General features: G+C 37.3%; 1 protein-coding gene across 5 annotated transcripts in view; it reads left to right on the top strand.

Annotated features, from left to right (window-relative positions):
• LOC114652139 (transient receptor potential cation channel, subfamily M, member 6) overlaps positions 1-18,345 on the top strand; it is a 158,347-nt gene that overhangs the window by 54,438 nt on the left and 85,564 nt on the right. For all 5 annotated transcript variants that reach the window (XR_007935172.1, XM_051928453.1, XM_051928454.1 and 2 more), the window contains exons 3-6: positions 6,562-6,600; positions 8,178-8,355; positions 11,202-11,415; positions 14,950-15,074. Coding sequence is in view for 4 of the 5 variants with exons in the window: in XM_051928453.1 (XP_051784413.1) it covers positions 6,562-6,600; positions 8,178-8,355; positions 11,202-11,415; positions 14,950-15,074 (556 nt within the window). In the remaining variant the exon portion in view is untranslated. The remainder of the gene's footprint in view (positions 1-6,561; positions 6,601-8,177; positions 8,356-11,201; positions 11,416-14,949; positions 15,075-18,345) is intronic.

Genomic DNA, 18,345 nt, shown 5'->3' with positions numbered 1-18,345 from the left:
CTCCTGTGAATGGTCTACAGGAAAGGGAGAAAAAGAGTCAGTGCACTCTGCCACATTCCGGTATGCCTCGGAACTGCCCTTATTCAAGCCCTTTAGCTGCCTCCCATGCGCACGTGTGTGACATTGTGCAAAGAAGAAGCTATATGTGTGTGTCCAGCAGGCAGCGCTTGCTCCCTGGGAAGGAGATCTTTTGTGATTGCAGCGTGTTACTTAACCCAAGTCTATATATATAACATAAAAGACGATACCCTTCCCTAGTGATTCAGCAGTACGAAATCACATAGGAGAAGTAATGTAGCTTTGTTTAATGTTGACTTACACTGCAGATAGCACAAAGATGAAAGAAGCCAGTAACAAGATCCAGTTCTGGAGTGGGGGCCTGAGGAGTGGAGTCTGTTGGTATCTTCAATGCAGATGTGAAAGGCATTCTCAGGAATTGGTGGCAACGTCTCCCATTTGTTCATTGGCTTTTAAGGTTTGTCTGGCAATGTTCCAAGGCTTTATACTGTTTCTCCACATCCAGGGCCCCCTCAGGCAAACATGCAATTCCAAACAAGGCAACAATGCTCTCCAAACAAGGATACAATTCTTGGCTGACTTAATAGACAGAAACAGCACACAATTACAGTATCTCACAGTCTGACTGCACACGGTTTTCTCTTTGTCATAGTCCATCTTTATGTTGCTTGCATGGCAGTTTTCTGTGTCAAATTGTGTGCTTAATCTGGCCATGTGTCTGCTGAACCACATGTGGGTAAAAATCTGATTTAATAAGATATATTTGCACAGAGCACAGAGACATTTAACTAATGCTTGCAATCTGAACACAATCCAGAAATGCCACCATCTTCTTTAAAATGGACTAAGTCAAAGTGGATAACCATTCTGTGGTCAGACTAAACGACATTTGAAATTCTTTTTGGAAAACATGGGTGAGGGAGAGGAATGATCTGGGTTGTTATCAGTGTTCAGTTCAAAAGCCTGTATCTCTTAGACACCATCTCTGTAATATAAAAAATTATTTTACAGTCCCTCCCTTTCAAAGATCCAAGAGGACAATGGGAAAAAGATCTCTTAATCAATATATCAGAATGGGAGTGGAAAGTAGCAATTCAGAGAATTCACCCGAGCTCCATATGCGCAAAGCATGCAATTATTCAACTCAAAATTATATATCGAGCACATTTGTTTTGCCTAAAACTGTCCAAAAATGTTTCCAGGGCAAGATCCAACCTGCAAACGCTGCAATCAAGTCCCAGCCTCACTGGGTCACATGTTTTGGGCCTGCACCAAATTAACATCATTTTGGACCAAAATTTTTAAGTGCTCTCAGACAGCCTTGGTGTCACAATCCCTCCTAACCCATTAACAGCTGTGTTTGGTGTTGTTCCAGATGGGTTTAAATTGGAGAAGGACAAAACAAATTGTGATTGCATTCACTACACTTTTGGCACGCAGACTTATTTTGCTAAACTGGAAGAATCCTAACGCTCCTCTTTTAAGTCGGTGGGAAACCAATGTTTTATACTATTTGAAATTGGAAAAAATCAAATATTCAGTTAGAGGATCTGTACAGAATTTTTTTAAAGCCTGGCAAGATATAATCAATAAAAGTTTAGAATAAGCTCTTAAAGCACCGAGCAGTTAATTATCTCCGCATTTCTTTTTCCTCTCCATTCATCTCTATTGGCCTATTAAACTCATCAATTTAGGTAGGTTTACAAGCCTTAAGTTTTACCCCGTTGGCCATGCTCTCTCTCTCTCAGGGGTGGGGGTCGACTTGTTTTTCAATCCTATTTTTTGTAAAAATTGATCAATTTGTATGAATGATTACAATAAAATTAATAAAATTAAAAAAAAAAAAAGCCTGTATCTCTGATGGTATGGGGGTGCATTAGTGCCTATGAAATTGGTAGCTAACACATCTGGAAAAGCACCATCAATTCTGAAAGGTATATACAGGCTTTAGAGCAACATATGCTTCCATCCAGACAACACCTTTTTCAGGGAAGGCTTTGCATATCTCAGCAAGACAATGCTAAACCACATACTACATCTATTAGAACAGCATGGCTTTGTAGTAGGAGAGCCCGGGTACTGAACTGGCTTGCCTGCAGTCCAGACCTTTCACCAACTGAGCAGCTAGTATCCTATATCAGACAAGAATGAGTCAACATGCCTGTCTCAAAAAGTCCAGCAACTGTTCTCCTCAGTTCCCAGACGTTTACAGACTGTTGTTAAAAGAAGAGGGGATGCTCTACAGTGGTAAATCTGGCCCTGTCCCAACTTTTTTGAGATGTGACCTTATTCTGCTCATAAAATGGTAACTTTTCTCAGTTTAAACATTTGATGTGTTTTCTATATTCTGTTGTAAATAAAATAGGGATTTATGAGATCTGCAAATCATTTTATTTTTAAATTGTTTTATTTACATTTTACACAGTGTCCCAACTTTTTGGGATTGGGGTTGCACATATCCAGGCTAATGGATTTTAGTAGCTGTTAGGTAAGAGCTCTGTAGTTCAGTAGCTGTACCTCACTTCCTTTGCTTTGCACCAGGATGAATTTCCCCATGCCTTTGCAAATTGAGAAGAAGGCTGCAGACTAGATGAAAATACATGTGTAATGATGCAGAAATGTGAAACACAACTTGCTTAGTGAATTTGTTTCTGAAATGAAAATCTTAAGAATTCCATTTTGTGCAAATCATTTTGCTCATTCCCAGTTAAGAGAAAAGCTCGGGATGATGGCACTAGGTGTTGTACTGAGGAGAAACAGACTAAAGTGGTTTGGTCATGTGGTGAGAAAGGCCAAAGATGGTAGGTTGAAGATGTGCACCAAGATGAAGGGGTTGAGACCATCAAAGATGTGGTTGGAGGTGGTGTCAGATGATATGAACAGAATTTCCAGGATTTTGGAGAGAAGCGTGAAAAGATTTGAGGGTAATCTAGATAAACAGAGAAAATGGCAGTTAAGCTGGTGATGATAAGAATTATTTGCTTGTTAACTTCCTGTTCAGTCAAATTGTAGGTATTACAGTTTGTTTTGGTAAGTCACCTTGGAAAACCATGCAAAAATAATAATTAATGGAAAAATATTGTGCTGGGCCCAAGTAATGCACAAATATTTTTTTTTATTTTAGCAGAAACATACACATTTTTAAAATGTTTACTCATATAGTTTCTTTGCTTCCTTTTAACACTTCCATCCATCCACTTGTAAACCCTCAAGTTTATCTCGGCAGCACCTACTTTTTCTGTTATACATTCCAAAGAAAGATAGGTGGGACTTGTAAATCCTGTTTATGACTTCTCTGTTTTCTTTATTTGAATGTTATTTGATTCAAATGAAAATGAAGAGAACTAAGAAGAACAATTAGCTTGTCGTACTAAGTATATGGTAGTTGATCAAGTAATTAAATTCTAAACCCCTCTGCAAACATATACAACTCAAATGTTGGGTCGATTCATTAATAACATTGGCGTAAATGCAACACCCCAAATCAATGAACTCTCTGTCTGGTGTCAGAGGTACAGTCCTTACTTTTTCCCAAGTGAAAGAAATACTCTGTAAGGCACATTTCTTGCTCCACGTGTCTCATTACCCAACAGTGCATTTTGCAGAGCCTTTTTTCAGAGTGGACAATTTCTTTCTTGGATGATCCCACCGTATCTGACAAAGGAAGCCCTCAGTGAATGTAGTGTGCATGTGTTGTTAATCTGTCCTGTATTATTAGTTTCAAATACATTTGGTTCAACAACAACATGTTTATCCTGTATTGGGTTCAGAACAAGAGCCATAACTGAGCACTGTGCTATTCCATTTTGGGATTCATTCTAACACACTTTCATTGAGCTCTTGTGGGCGTCTTTTGTGCCTGCTGCTATAAGGCAATTTGATGTTTCCTCCCAACATCCTAAACTAAATGTTGATACTTTTTAAGTTAATGTTGTAATTTCTACACAATATACCTTTATTTATTTTTTGACTGATTGATTGATATATTATTTGTCCTGTGAGTCTGTATTTTTGTTTTTATGTTTCTGCTGCTATATGCATCTAAATATCCCCTTGGGATTAATAAAGTTTATCTAATCTAATATCCATAAAATGATAGTAAAATAAAAAGCAATAAGCCATCCATCCTTCTTCTGTTTGCTTTTATTTATTAATTTTTTCCAATAGCAATTAAGTTATTGTATAACACATCAGGTTTTGATGAGGCTAATTTCCTTATGAGCCATCTGTACTATAGTTTTTATTGTAAAGTTTATGCACCAATCAGCTACAACAGTAAACCACTGACAGGTGAAGTGAATAACATTGATTACCTCACTACAGTGGTGCCTGTCAAAGGTTGAGATATATTAGGTAGCAAGGGAGCAATCTGTTCTTGAAGGTGATGTGTTGGGAGCAGTAAAAATGGGCACTTTGACCAGGGCTACATTGTGATGGCAGACGACTATGTCATTGCATCTCCAAAATGGCAGGTCTTATGAGGGTATTCCCGGCACAGACTGTTTAGTACCTACCAAATGTTGTCCATGTAAGGACAACAGGTGAACCAGCAATAGGGGCATGGGTGCCCAAGGCTCAATGATGGATGTGGGGAGCAAAGGCTAGCTCATCTTCCCCGATCCTACAGAAGAACTGCTGTAGAGCAAATTGTTAAAAACCTTAACACTATGAGGGAAAGGAGTCATAACACACAGTGCATTGCAGCTTGCTGCATATGGAGCTGTGTAGTCACAGATCAGTCAGAGTGCCTATGCTGGTCCTGTCCACTGCTGAAAGTGCCTACAATGGGTACATGAGCATCAGAACTTGCTCATTGAGTCATGGAAGAAGGTAGCCAGGATTGATGAATCTGGCAATCTGGCATAGGCAGTGTGATGATCTTGGCAATGTTCTGCTGGGAACTCTTGGGTCCTGATATTCATGTCAATATCACTTTGACATGTAACCACCTACTCAACTCAAATATTTTTGCAGACCATGTACATCCCTTCATGGCAATGGTTTTCCCTGGTGGCAATGACTTCTTTCAGCAGGATAATGCTGCCTGCCACACTGCAGAAATTGTTCAGGCATGGTTTGAGGAACATGACAAAGAGTTCAAGTTGTTGACTGGACCTACAAATTCAAACAGATCTCAATACGCACTCTATGGGATGTGCTAGAAAACTAAGTTCTATCTATGTAGGCTTCACCTTGCAACTTACAGGACTTAATGTCTTAGCGTCAGATACCATAGGACACCTTCAGAGGACTTGTGGTGTCCATGTCTCAATAGTCAGAGCTGTTTCGGTGGCACAAGGGGACCTACATAATATTTGGTAGGCAGATCTGAAGTTGTGGCTAATTGGTGTGTCATGAAATGATTATTTCTAAGAAGCTGTATTGCTTGCACCTTGCAACTGTACCTTATAATTATTATATTTGTCTGGGTTTGGTGATTTTTTTTTAATTGTTTGTACTTTTGTGATGTGTCTGTTAAGCTGACCCATTATGTTGTTGAGTTTGGGCTGCTGGGCTAAGACAAATTCCATAAACTTTGGCTGTATGTCAGTAAACGTACCTTTGATTTGAGCTTGGATGTAATTGGTCAACAAATTGAACTTTACCTCTGGTATGGTATAGTTCCAACATGTACCAGGGCACGCTAAAGCAAACACAGTGGTTATTTTATTATTAATAAAAATATCCATCCATCCATTTTCCAACCCGCTGAATCCGAACACAGGGTCACGGGGGTCTGCTGGAGCCAATCCCAGCCAACACAGGGCACAAGGCAGGAAACAATCCTGGGCAGGGTGCCAACCCACCGCAGGACACACACAAACACACCCACACACCAAGCACACACTAAGGCCAATTTAGAATCGTCAATCCACCTAACCTGCATGTCTTTGGACTGTGGGAGGAAACCGGAGCGCCCGGAGGAAACCCACGCAGACACAGGGAGAACATGCAAACTCCACGCAGGGAGGACCCGGGAATCGAACCCAGGTCCCCAGATCTCCCAACTGCGAGGCAGCAGCGCTACCCACTGCGCCACCGTGCCGCCCTAATAAAAATATACGAATATAAATTATTTTAACATAAAGTACCGGCAAATGAACAGTGGTACAATGCATGGCAATGCTTTCTCATTAAGCTGTGGCTCTGGTTTAATTCTGGTCTCTCAGGGTGGCCTTTGCCTGTTTCCCTGTGTTTGCTTGTGTTTCCCTCACAGACATCCTGTTATAGTTTCAAATGCATGCTGTTAAGTGAATTATACAATCTAAATCACCACTGCAGAGTGGATGTATGCATTTGGGTGTGTGTGTAATTGTGCCTGTAAATATCCTGTATTGGACTGACCTTCAGGAAAACTTTGACATGCTTGTTCTGATTGTCTGAAGTTATCAATTCATTTACGGAACCTCCTTTTCTAGCACAGGGTTTTTGCGCAGCGCAATATACTGTAAAATATGGAAGTGTGAGATTATTTATATCCTGCTGTAATATTTTCACTAGTTCGCATTAAAATATTATTTATTTTTTCCTGCAATATTATAGATGTGTTCCAGGGTGCCAGGTTTGCCAGAACCTAATAAGGTAAGATTTAAACTGAGGTTTTATTTTTTATTTATTTTTGTTATCCCAGTGGATATAAGAAGACTTGGAGTAACAATAGAGTCCTTTGAAGAGTGTAATGGGTCAAGTTTCCCTTTAATATGGCTGCACAGACATGCAGGAAACTGTATCCTTCCTGCTAATGGCTAGAAAGGTAATAAAATAAAACAAATGGTTCACAAAATGTTTTTTAAATGTATAGACATATTTGAGCACGGTTTAGCATTATTAATGTTACTTAACTGGGATTGGTCTTCAATGGATGACACAGGACAGGGGACAATCCTGTCTAGTATCACAAAGAGAGAGAGAGAGCAAAGTCCACAGTGACAAAAGTACAAACCCCCTGTGTATACAGTAAGTATGGAAAGACAAGGGCTGCTATTAAGAGCAACATTTAGTGGCACCCTAAAAGTAAAACTGATGAGGTATGGTATGGCATCTTGAAAGAAAGCCTGAAGGGCACTGACATGCAAAAGTCAATCCCATATACTTGCTTTCTGCTGAGGGAAAAGGGCAAGAAATGCACCCCATGATTACAGTGTCTGACCTAACACTTGGGCAGATGGGTGGGTGGTTTTAAAAAGTTGGTACAAGGCCACTACAACACGTCTGACATGACAGGTGGCCGCAGAGAGGTTACTGTGTGGTGGTAACCATTGAGCATACAGCCCAATAAGGGTCACCTGGGCAATTGGAATAAACTCTAGTTTAACTGCTGCTCTCCGCCACTGGGACCTAAAGACATGAAGCAAGTCAGATGATGGCTTTCTGGTACGGATAAAAAGATGCCATAAGAAAGTAAAAGAGATGCTTGTGTGACATTAAGAGTCACAATGTGGGGCCAACAGTGCAGATAAGCCTGTCAGTTTAGGCTAAGTGGGCTGCAGTGGGATTTTTTCTTCCATATGATTTCCTTTGTTACTTTGTGCTCTTCTTGTCATCATCCGTCCCATATGTGTTAGCTCACCAAACTGTATGCATTTTGTCTGAGATGGAGTGATTCCAGGAAGTGTCTCTTCTTTTACAGCACACAGTAGAATAGAAAAGAAAAAAGACACAAAAAGTGGGCTTTAAATGAATAACCTACTATTTAATAAGTTAGTCATTCTTCCGTTTAGTGCAGCAATTCACTTTTAAACTGTAACTGAGAGGGCCAACACTATTATCAATTTTAAAGTACTTGTTACAAATAGCAAAATAAACTTTAATTTTAGAAATGAATATTTTAACACACACATTTTAATTTAGGCTCAGGCAAGTTGACAAAATATGTATGGATTTAATGACATACTTGCTGTACTTATGACAAAATTAATTTTTCCTTCTTCAGGTATTGAATAAGAAATGTCATTGAGTGGGATCAGTGCTAAATTAGATAGCATGACTTTATGCCCCTCAAAGCTTTCTGTAAAATGTACCAATAATTTGAAATTAACCTGTTGTAAAAATAATATGCCATTAAGTGAAGTTAACAAACTAATACATATCAAGTATTACTTGAGAAGTCCCTCTCTACACAAAGGATAAAATGTGCTCTTAAATGTCTTTTTCTCCAGATGCTGCTGTGGCCGCTTGATCGGCGACCACTCAGGGTTAGACTTCAGCTCTCCAATCTACATGTCGACCCTGGATCCTCAGGAAGAATGGACAATAGAGAGACACACACAGACAAGCCCGACTGATGCTTTTGGCACCATCGATTTTCAAGATGGAGCACATGCTTATCATGCAAAGGTTTGCCTAAAAACATTTCACTAACCACAATTATTGGATTTTTCATGTTTTTATTTTTTTGTAATGAAGCATATTTTGCCCAGACAGGTCAAGTGCATCATAAAATTAAAGATAATTCAGTATTTGAGCCGTGATGTACTGTTAATTGTGGCCAGAGAATTCAGTACAAAAGAGTAAAATGAAACAGTACACTAATACAATGTCATACATTCAGTTAATATTGCACACATTTGTTTTCACCTGTTCTGTAAAATTTCACTTATTTAGTAATAAACTTAGTCATTGAACACCTTCTCATGCTCAAAACATATAACACAAAAAATTAAGCATAGTTTTAAACACAACCAAAGAGAAGTCATCTTCAGTTGATGCAATACTCTTTGTTGTATTTCTTGCAAAGGGGCAACAGTAGTTCTGACAGAGAAAATGGAAACAGGAGATTAAATTTAAGACGTGTAGAGAGAATCATGGTCGAAGAACTGAGTAAGTCGTAATACAAAAGAGTAACACATAACAAGAGCGAAAACACAAATGAAATGAAATTTGGAGTCAGGAGGCAGAAAACGTTATCATAACCAGTAACTCAGAAACTACCAATGAGAAAAATACTGAGGGTTATTCGCTTATGAATCCTTATGAAGTCTTGGATGATGAGGAAGTATAACATGCTGACTTTTAGGCCATTACGCTAATATCATGCATTGCACACTTCTGGTCCACAAGTCTAGCAATGGCCTAACAACTGTTAACAAAACCATCCCAGAATGGCGGCACCCATAAGGAAAATGCAGGAGAAGATGAATCATTGTTATCCCTGGTAAAAGCACATGAGAACAAAATATAAATATTATCAATAGATTCCTTGACGTTCAAAACACCAGGAACAATATATAATAAAATAATTTTAGAAGCCAAAGAACTGTTAGGGGAAAAACACAAGCCTGATATTGATATATTTGGTATGAAATCTGACAATCAAATTATTGCAGATGTTATACATTATTATTATATATAACTGATAATAGTATGCTTCATTATTAGGTTTATAGGTAAAAAATACTTTTACTGAAAATTAATTTCTTGCACAGACCTAGAGATTTACATTTTCTTGAAAGTTTTCTTGTATAGTAAATGCTTGAAGCTAATTTGAGTTCAAGCTCAAATTTAGTACAATAAGATTCATTTTGCATGTCTCCCACAGACTAGTGAATGTAATACAATATCAGTAGCACATAATGGCGCAGTATTGCAAATTAAAATCTGGCCAAAGCAAAAAAGACAAAAAGCTAAAGAGATCACCTGTTAAGCTTTCGATAAAACAAATATAAGTTTTGTTCTATCGACTTGGAAGAGACAATCATAAAACAATGATGACAACTCAAAAAAACAGAATCAGAATATTGTTCATTAACAATGTAAAAATGACAAGAACAAAATACAAGTGTGCAAAAAGTTAATATTGAAAATAAGGGATACCAAAATGAAGACTACATCAGTTCCTGTTGGAAAAAGAAAATGGGAAATTACAGCAAGATGCCAACTCCTATGTAAACAGCAGAAACGACACCACATTTTTGAAGACGCTTGCAGTCAATTTAAATACAAATCTTTTAGTAAAGACTGAAACAGAATTAGAGTACTTTGTTTGTTGTTATATATAGTAAGTTAGTTTTGTAGCTTAAAATGATAATAAATCTACACAGATTTCAGATTGTGAATCCACTGAAACATAGTATGGTGTTTAAAAGCTTTTCATGACCAAATGTTATTATTAATAGCTGTTATGTTATAATAAATGCTAGTGAGTGTTTAACTTCTTTCCCAGATTACCAAGGTGTTGTCCTTATATGTGTATGTATGCAGTTTTCTTTTCTCGTTTCTGTTAGGTAACTGAATATTAACACTGCATAAATCTAAATTACTCTATGTCCAATAATCATAATTAATTTACTACCAATTCATTCAACCAGCACAATTTATTTAAAGAGTCATTACTGATATCTGAAAGGTTTGTTGCAACTTTTTCTTATTTGTAACCATTCTTGAGTGAAATATAGTTATTTCCATTAATATTTAAGTGATAGATAATCAATTAATGAATTAATTACAGATAATGTAATTTAACACATTAAAAACCAATTAATTTGTCAAGTTGGAAGAAGTTCTAAAACTTTATGTCAAATGTTTGTAGTGGTTTATTGGGTTTGCTGTTGTTCATGAAAGTTTACAGGTTATAACTGTTATGCATGCCACAAAATAATAAGAGCACAGAATTTCATTATTTTTTATAAATCATGAGACTGAAGTGGACATTATATTGTATGAATCAATATGTTTAAACATTTAGGAAATAGCTGTTAGTGCTCCAGATAGTTAAACTGCACTTTAAAGATAAAATATGACAGTCAGCAGCTACCTGATTTAACTCAATGCAAGCAAGAAGGTGCGTTTTACCGACATATTTGGATCTGTGCCATCTTTGTAAATATAAATAGAGCAGTAGGAAAAATGTTAGATTGGTTTTCAAACATTAATGCATGCTTCATAGAAGTGCACGATGTGTAATGAAAGATTGAATGTTTAGCAGCCCTAGACAAACTTTAACTATATATATTTTTAAATATCAGTATATGTAATCAAAATGTGTGTTAGTAGGGAAAAAAGAATACTACAATATATTTTGTGGAGCAATAAATCACTGCTACCTAAATCACTCCCTGTTTGAAAGCTGCAACAATAGCAATGCCAAGTGCATGTTATTAAACAAGTAGCACCATCGTCGAGCCACCTTCCTTCCTACTTCAATGGTTTGAAACTTTGCAATTCTTGTTTCTTTTGATTTGCAGTATATCAGAGTTTCCTATGATACCAAACTGGATCAACTGTTACATCTCATGGTTAACGAATGGCAAATGGAGTTACCAAAGCTGGTGATTTCAGTACATGGTGGTGTTCAAAATTTTGATCTCCCTCCAAAAGTAAAGCAGATTTTTGGAAAAGGGTTAATTAAAGCTGCTGAAACAACAGGAGCGTGGATTGTAACAGAAGGTATTAACACAGGTATAGCAAAGTCTACACATTTATACTGTACTGTACTGTATGCATGCAGAAGGCTTTTATGAAAGAGAACTGGGGACATTTTACTAAACCATCTGGCCAAATGGATTTCATGTCCTACTGATTAATCAAGTCATTACACTGTTTGAATTGCACAGATGTATTGTATAACAAAATTGTTTAAACATTTATAACACTGATTCATATTTGCTACAAAAAAATTAGATAGATACAGATAACATCATATCTTCATAATATATTTGAGTATTTAGAATATAGTTAATTAAACTGAATTATACACAGTATTTATAACAGAATCCATACCCTGATGACACTAATATTCAATCCCCCACAACCCCATCCTGAGCTGAGAAGCACTGATTTAAAAGCAGCATTAATGAGCAATAGGCAGCCAGGATTTAAAGGACTGAAGAGCAGTAGACCAGCCTCAATAGTCTGTTATGGATTTGTAGTTAATTTCAGATACAACTAACTTCATATGTAGTAAACTGTAAAATTCAGATACCCAATTATCATTAGTGACAGTGCTCAGGGGATTTCCACAGTGAAGCTAGAAGTTTTAAAGTAAGACAACTCATATAATCCACTAATTAGCTCCCCTAAAGATAAGGACTGCCTTAACCCCTATGAGTACACCTTTTCTTTCTTGATAAAAGAGTATTTTAGACATAGCAGCATAGCCGTCTTAACAGCATCATAGGCTGCCGAGCAATGTAGTGCGCTGGGGCCCCTGTTTTGATAGCACAACAGAAACAAACATAGGCATCTGAAACATCGTGGGCCCCTATGCTCCTGGGTCCCCTGGCTAGTGCCCATTGTGCCCACACATTAAATGGCCCTGCATAGCTATGTATGTCTGTCTCCTAAAAGCAAGTTATTTATTCATTGCAAGGCCACAGAACATGTGGAATTTCAGTTGTTTATAGGTTTTTATCTTTAATCATGTTATTTTTTCCTTAAAAACTTAAATTTGATCTTTAATCTGACTGTACCGCACTAATCAAACTGATATCGCTGTCCTCACATTAGGTCTCAATTCCATGTCAGCATGTCTATAGTGAGGTATCTGTTTGTCTACCATTATGATTGTTTGGGATTCCAGCTTGATCTCAGGGTCCAAAGACATGAAGAAAAATAAATTGGTCCAACATGAAAGTGCAGATGTATGTGCAAGTGTACCCAGCAAGCAGCATCCTGCTCCTGAATGGTTCCTGCCTTGTGCCCATTGGTGGTCATAATTGCTTGTGACCCTGTACTGGAAAAATGGATAAACAAATGGACAGGTTGACTTTAAATGTGTTTGTTTAATCAAGCTGGCATTAGTTTAGTACTGGAAGCCCATACTATCATACCTGTATTAATTTGTCACTTTTAAATTTAATTATTGGGTTCCTATTATGGCTTACCTGACAGTGTCAGACAATATTTTTCTTAACAAAGATGCATATTATTTTATGTCATGTTAAAGATTTGAAATTCACAGTTTTTGGCTTGAAGGTGATTACATTGTGATTTTTTTACATAAATGTGAAATGCATCTAGACGTCTTCAGGCCACTCTTACACTATCTAGTCTTGATGCTTGAATCAAAAATGATGAAGGAAACCATTCCAATATCTGTGCTATTTACATTACACATTCTAGATGTGTCTTGAATGTTTACATATAGAGTACATTCAGCTTATGTGGAATGTAAGTACTGAACATGTCTTCTGACGTAAGTGAACATGCTTCTTCTGCTAACGCAATTCTTCATGTTTTAGAGCAGAGTTTCTTAAACCTTTTTTGCTGTGACCCAATCTTGTCCTTTTGAGTGTCTTTGAGATCCATTCCTTGTTGAATACCTGGACAGTTGTAGATCATTGGAGCAATTTTGTATAATCAATCCGCGCCTTCCAAATGTGACTTTACAAATTCACAAACCATCTGTGACTCATTTCCCATTAAATACCACAGTAACTCATGATTCAATTGTAGTAACCCATAACCCAAATTGGGTCCCAACCCAAAGTTTAAGAAACTCTGCTTTAGAACTACACCTCGCTTGCTAAATATGGTGAGTCCGCACACAAGTTCAATGGAATTAAATACCTTAGTATTTTAGGCTGTGATTTCTTCTGCCTTCATGTAGAGAAGAATGTGGATACATAGCAGGAGAGAAGAGTATTAGGACAGTATTGTTGGGTGCTTTGACAACTCCCAGTGGCTGGAGAATTTTTGAATGAGACAAATACCATTAGACCATTACCATATACCATTAGTGCAATATCCTCTACCAATGCCTCTCTCCCCTTTTACATGTGGCATAATGAACAATTATAATGCAACTGACTGTCATTCTTGAGCAATAATCCAATCTTAAGTATGAAAGTCTGTGTCCAATCTCAAAAAAACATACCATGTGAAATTTGAGTGTCCGATCTGAGTTAGATATGTGGAAAAATTCAAAACAGGTCACATCAGAGTGGTAGTATAAATGGGGCATTAGACAGAGATGAAATATTATTTATAACACAAGACTGACTATATTCTTAAACTAAGCTGCTAGAAAAATGAATATTGTTCTTTTAAACTCTTCATTCCATGTTATTTACAAAGCAAAAAAAATATCAAACATAATTTTTACAACGGCCAGCTTTGTGTTGCAATAGCTAGTATTGTTTCTTATTGTGCTGCATTCTTCTAATGTTTGTGTCCATATTCTCTCTGGGTATCTCACAATGTGAGATAATTCTAAATCATCAGAGATACAAATTTTATGAGTATTAATATTTAAATACATTTTACCTTATTTTAATTAAAAAATATTTATATTAACATTAACTACATAGTGTTATGCTCAAGTTCTCTCCTCAGCTATGTGGAAGGAACTATCCATCTGGTTTCACTGGACATTTTACTTGGGGTTCTTTAAAGGTTTTAATGTTATCAAGATGAACTCTAGTTATTCTACCAGAAGATATTTTGACAGCTCCATTCTTTTACATTTGAGTTTATTGTAACAGAAACTGAACAGTAGGCAAATTTTTATTCACTAAAGAATAAAATACTTTGAGTATGGATTAACTGTTTTGATGTCGTAGCCTTCTGAAAAGTTTATTTTATTCACAGAGTTTGCAAACCCTTTAGTCTGCAACCTCCAATTTTACTTACATTTTTGATTGAGTTATGGTGCTCAGCCTCACTTTTCTCAAAGGCAAGACTGTCCAAAACTGTGCATAAAATATATAAATTCCCACTACGAAGAAAAGCTGCTTTTCTCTTTGCTACTATTAGCAGTCAGACTTACTCTATGTCTAAAATTAACTGTTGCAAACTTTCTTGTACAAAACAGAAAGAAAAAATATGATCAGAAGTGACATTACCTTCTTCATTGTTTTCAAATTTGCTCTCCAGGTAACTTGTATGTTAGTAAGATAACATATAGTGAATGTTTTAAGCTAAATTAATTATTCATGAGGTGAAAACATTTGCGTTGAAATGATAATGTGGTTTAACTCCAATGTTGTCTAACAGGCTTATCCAGACATGTAGGTGATGCCATAAAGATTCACAGTTCCCATTATCTGAGAAAAATCTGTGTAATTGGAATCACACCATGGGGAGTCATTGAAAATCAAAGTGACCTCATTGGAAAAGATGTAAGTAAATAAATAAAAAAAAACTGTAACTGCTGTACTTTGCTATATGTCTCTTAGCTCACAGATGGGAGAAATCAGCGATTAGAACACAACATTGTCCATGCTTTTCTCACATTCCACATTGATTATTGTAACTCCCTACTGGCAGGTGCCCCTTCAAATCTTATTTTACATCTCTAGTTAATTCAAAACTCAGCTGCAAGAGTCTTTTGATGAACATGCAACAGCAAGCACATCACACCCATCCTGCTTCGCCTTCACTGGCTTCCTGTGTCTTATATGATTGAGTATTAAATTCTATTAATAACCTACAAAGCTTTAAAGTGGCCTTTCACCGGACTACATCAGCAAGCTTCTCCATCACTCTACTCCTGTTCACCCACTAAGGTCTTCTGATTCTGGCAATCTTGTTGTGTTCCACACTAACCTGACTGTACAGATAATGTTCAGACTTTGGAATGGCCTTCCTAAATTAATTAGATCAGCTGACATGCTTCATTCTTTTAAAAAACAACTTAAAATTCGCGTGTTCAGGAAGGCTTTAACCCTAACCTAACTCTCTGACCCTTCTTTCAGATTACCTCTCTGTCCAGATGTTCAGTATAATCTGTGTGTGTATTATATCATAAATTATGTGATTTGCTCAGGCATTTTTTTTAGTATTGAATTTAGTATCATACTCTGGTTTATTGCTTCTTTAATTCTAGATTTAATGCTTTTGTATATCCTGTGTTCATTTGTTAATTGTTCTATGCAAAACTATCCATCCATCCATTTTCCAACCCGCTGAATCCGAACACAGGGTCACGGGGGTCTGCTGGAGCCAATCCCAGCCAACACAGGGCACAAGGCAGGGAACCAATCCCGGGCAGGGTGCCAACCCACCCCAGAACACACACAAACACACCCACACACCAAGCACACACTAGGGCCAATTTAGAATCACCAATCCACCTAACCTGCATGTCTTTGGACTGTGGGAGGAAACCGGAGCGTCCGGAGGAAACCCACGCAGACACGGGGAGAACATGCAAACTCCACACAGGGAGGACCCGGGAAGCGAACCCGGATCTCCTAACTGCGAGGCAGCAGCGCTACCACTGCGCCACCATGCCGCCCTATGCAAAACTATTTGTATCATTTTCTTTTAAGCACCTTGAGCATGGGAAAGGCGCTATGTAAATAAAATGCATTAGTATTATTATTATTAATGGGAGCAGAAATATTAGAGTCCATGTAGACTTTTAGACCGTTAACATTTTTCAGAAAACTAAATTATAGCATCAATAGTGAAAAATTCTTGAAAAAAAACAATAGAGAGAAAGAAAGAGTGCCGTGCAGTTAACAATATGCTGGGACAGCACACTGATGTATGTTTCATACAGTTAATAATAAACTGATTTCAAGTATGGTATTATGATTTATTACTTAGAATTCTTACTTTTTACAATATCTACTCTCTATATATAAAATCCTAAGCCTAAAAGTGCAACGATTTTATGTGACGCTTTTATGTCACTTTTTTGTCATGAGTTAAATCGGCTTATTTTAAAACCTACATATATATGTTTGGTATCATTCTCTTCAGAATTTATCAAACTTTAATGTGATGTTGTTAGCTTTTTAGAATCTTATTCCATTTTTAAATTATAAACTAAAAATATATCAAGAACTCACGAGACTTTGTGCCAAAAGATTTAACCATACCCGGGGAAATAAAAGACAAAGAGTAGGACAGCTGCTGTACAGACTTTTAAATGTTCGAAGCGATGTGCGAGATGCAGATCACATGGCACAGCAGCAGCAGCAAGCCAGCAGCTGATTGAGCAAAGTGGAGATAAAAAAAAAAAAAAACACATATTTGTTTCCCTTTGTATCACCGTTTTGGAGGAGCGACTGCTTCTCCTTGGGGTACGTTCAGCCCCCCTCTTCATAACGCAAGTGGCAGAAACGCGGGGGGAGGGGGGATAGTTGGCGAGCAAAGCGAGCAGGGGTGAGCCCCCTAGTCATGTTATAAAGGAAATAAAAATAACAAATAATACACAAACTAATCAAAAGTTTACGTGAACTTCATTATAATAATCCATCTATATTCTGGATCAATTTATTTCAGGGCTGTTGGAAGTTGAAACCTTTTCCAGCAACACTGGGCAAAAAGCAGAAGCCAACACACAAAACATTTTCGGTTTACTGGGGGCACACTTATGGATGCCCAAGCTGGGACAGGTTAGAGTTGAAAATCAATTGAACATGTATACTTTTAGGAGGAGGAGGAGGTCAGGAGCATTATGTGGGAGAAAGCTTTCATAGTAAAGAAAAGAACAGGAAAACTTCAAGCAACTAACTGAGTAGATAACAATTACAACAACATTTATTTATATAGCACATTTTCATGCAAAAAGTAGCTCAAAGTGCTTTACATAATCAAGAAAAGAAAAATAAAAGACAAAACACAAAATTAAAATAAGACAACATTAGTTAACATAGAAAAGGAGTAAGGTCCGATGGCGAGGGTGGACAGAAAAAAAAAAAAAAAAACTCCAGAGAGCTGGAGAAAAAAATAAAATCTGCAGGGGTTCCAGGCCACGAGACCACCTAGTCCCCTCTGGGCATTCTACCTAACATAAATGAAATAGTCCTCTTTGTAGTTAGGGTTCTCACAGAGTCACTTGATGCTGATGGTCATACAGACTTCTGGCTTTTAATCCATCCATCATTGTTGGAACATCATGGTGCTTTGGGTAGATGGTGGTGGCCAGGACACCAGGAAAGGAAACAGAAGAGAGAGTTGGGGTTAGTACAGATTTTGAATGAATAGTTATTATAATGAATTGGATATACAGAGTATCAGGATTTAAATTACAGTGAAGTTATGAGAAGGCCATGTTAAAGTAATGTGTTTTCAGCAGTTTTTTAAGGTGCTCCACTGTATTAGCCTGGCGAATTCCTACTGGCAGCCTATTCCAGATTTTAGGTGCATAACAGCAGAAGGCCGCCTCACCACTTCTTTTAAGTTTTGCTCTTGGAATTCTAAGGAGACACTCAGTTGAAGATCTGAGGTTACGATTTGGAATATAAGGTGTCAGACATTCTGATATATAAGATGGGGCAAGATTATTTAAGGCTTTATAAACCATAAGCAGAATTTTAAAGTCAATTCTGAATGACAAAGGTAACCAGTGTAGTGACATCAAAACTGGAGAAATGTGTTCAGATTTTCTTTTCCTGGTAAGGATAGATGATGGCAAGGTGAGAATTGGTAGTCCGAACA

The sequence above is a fragment of the Erpetoichthys calabaricus genome, chromosome 5 (assembly GCF_900747795.2).
Source record: "Erpetoichthys calabaricus chromosome 5, fErpCal1.3, whole genome shotgun sequence".
Lineage (NCBI taxonomy): Eukaryota > Metazoa > Chordata > Cladistia > Polypteriformes > Polypteridae > Erpetoichthys > Erpetoichthys calabaricus.
Note: the sequence above shows the minus strand (reverse complement) of the source record. Positions and strands in the feature narration are given on the sequence as shown.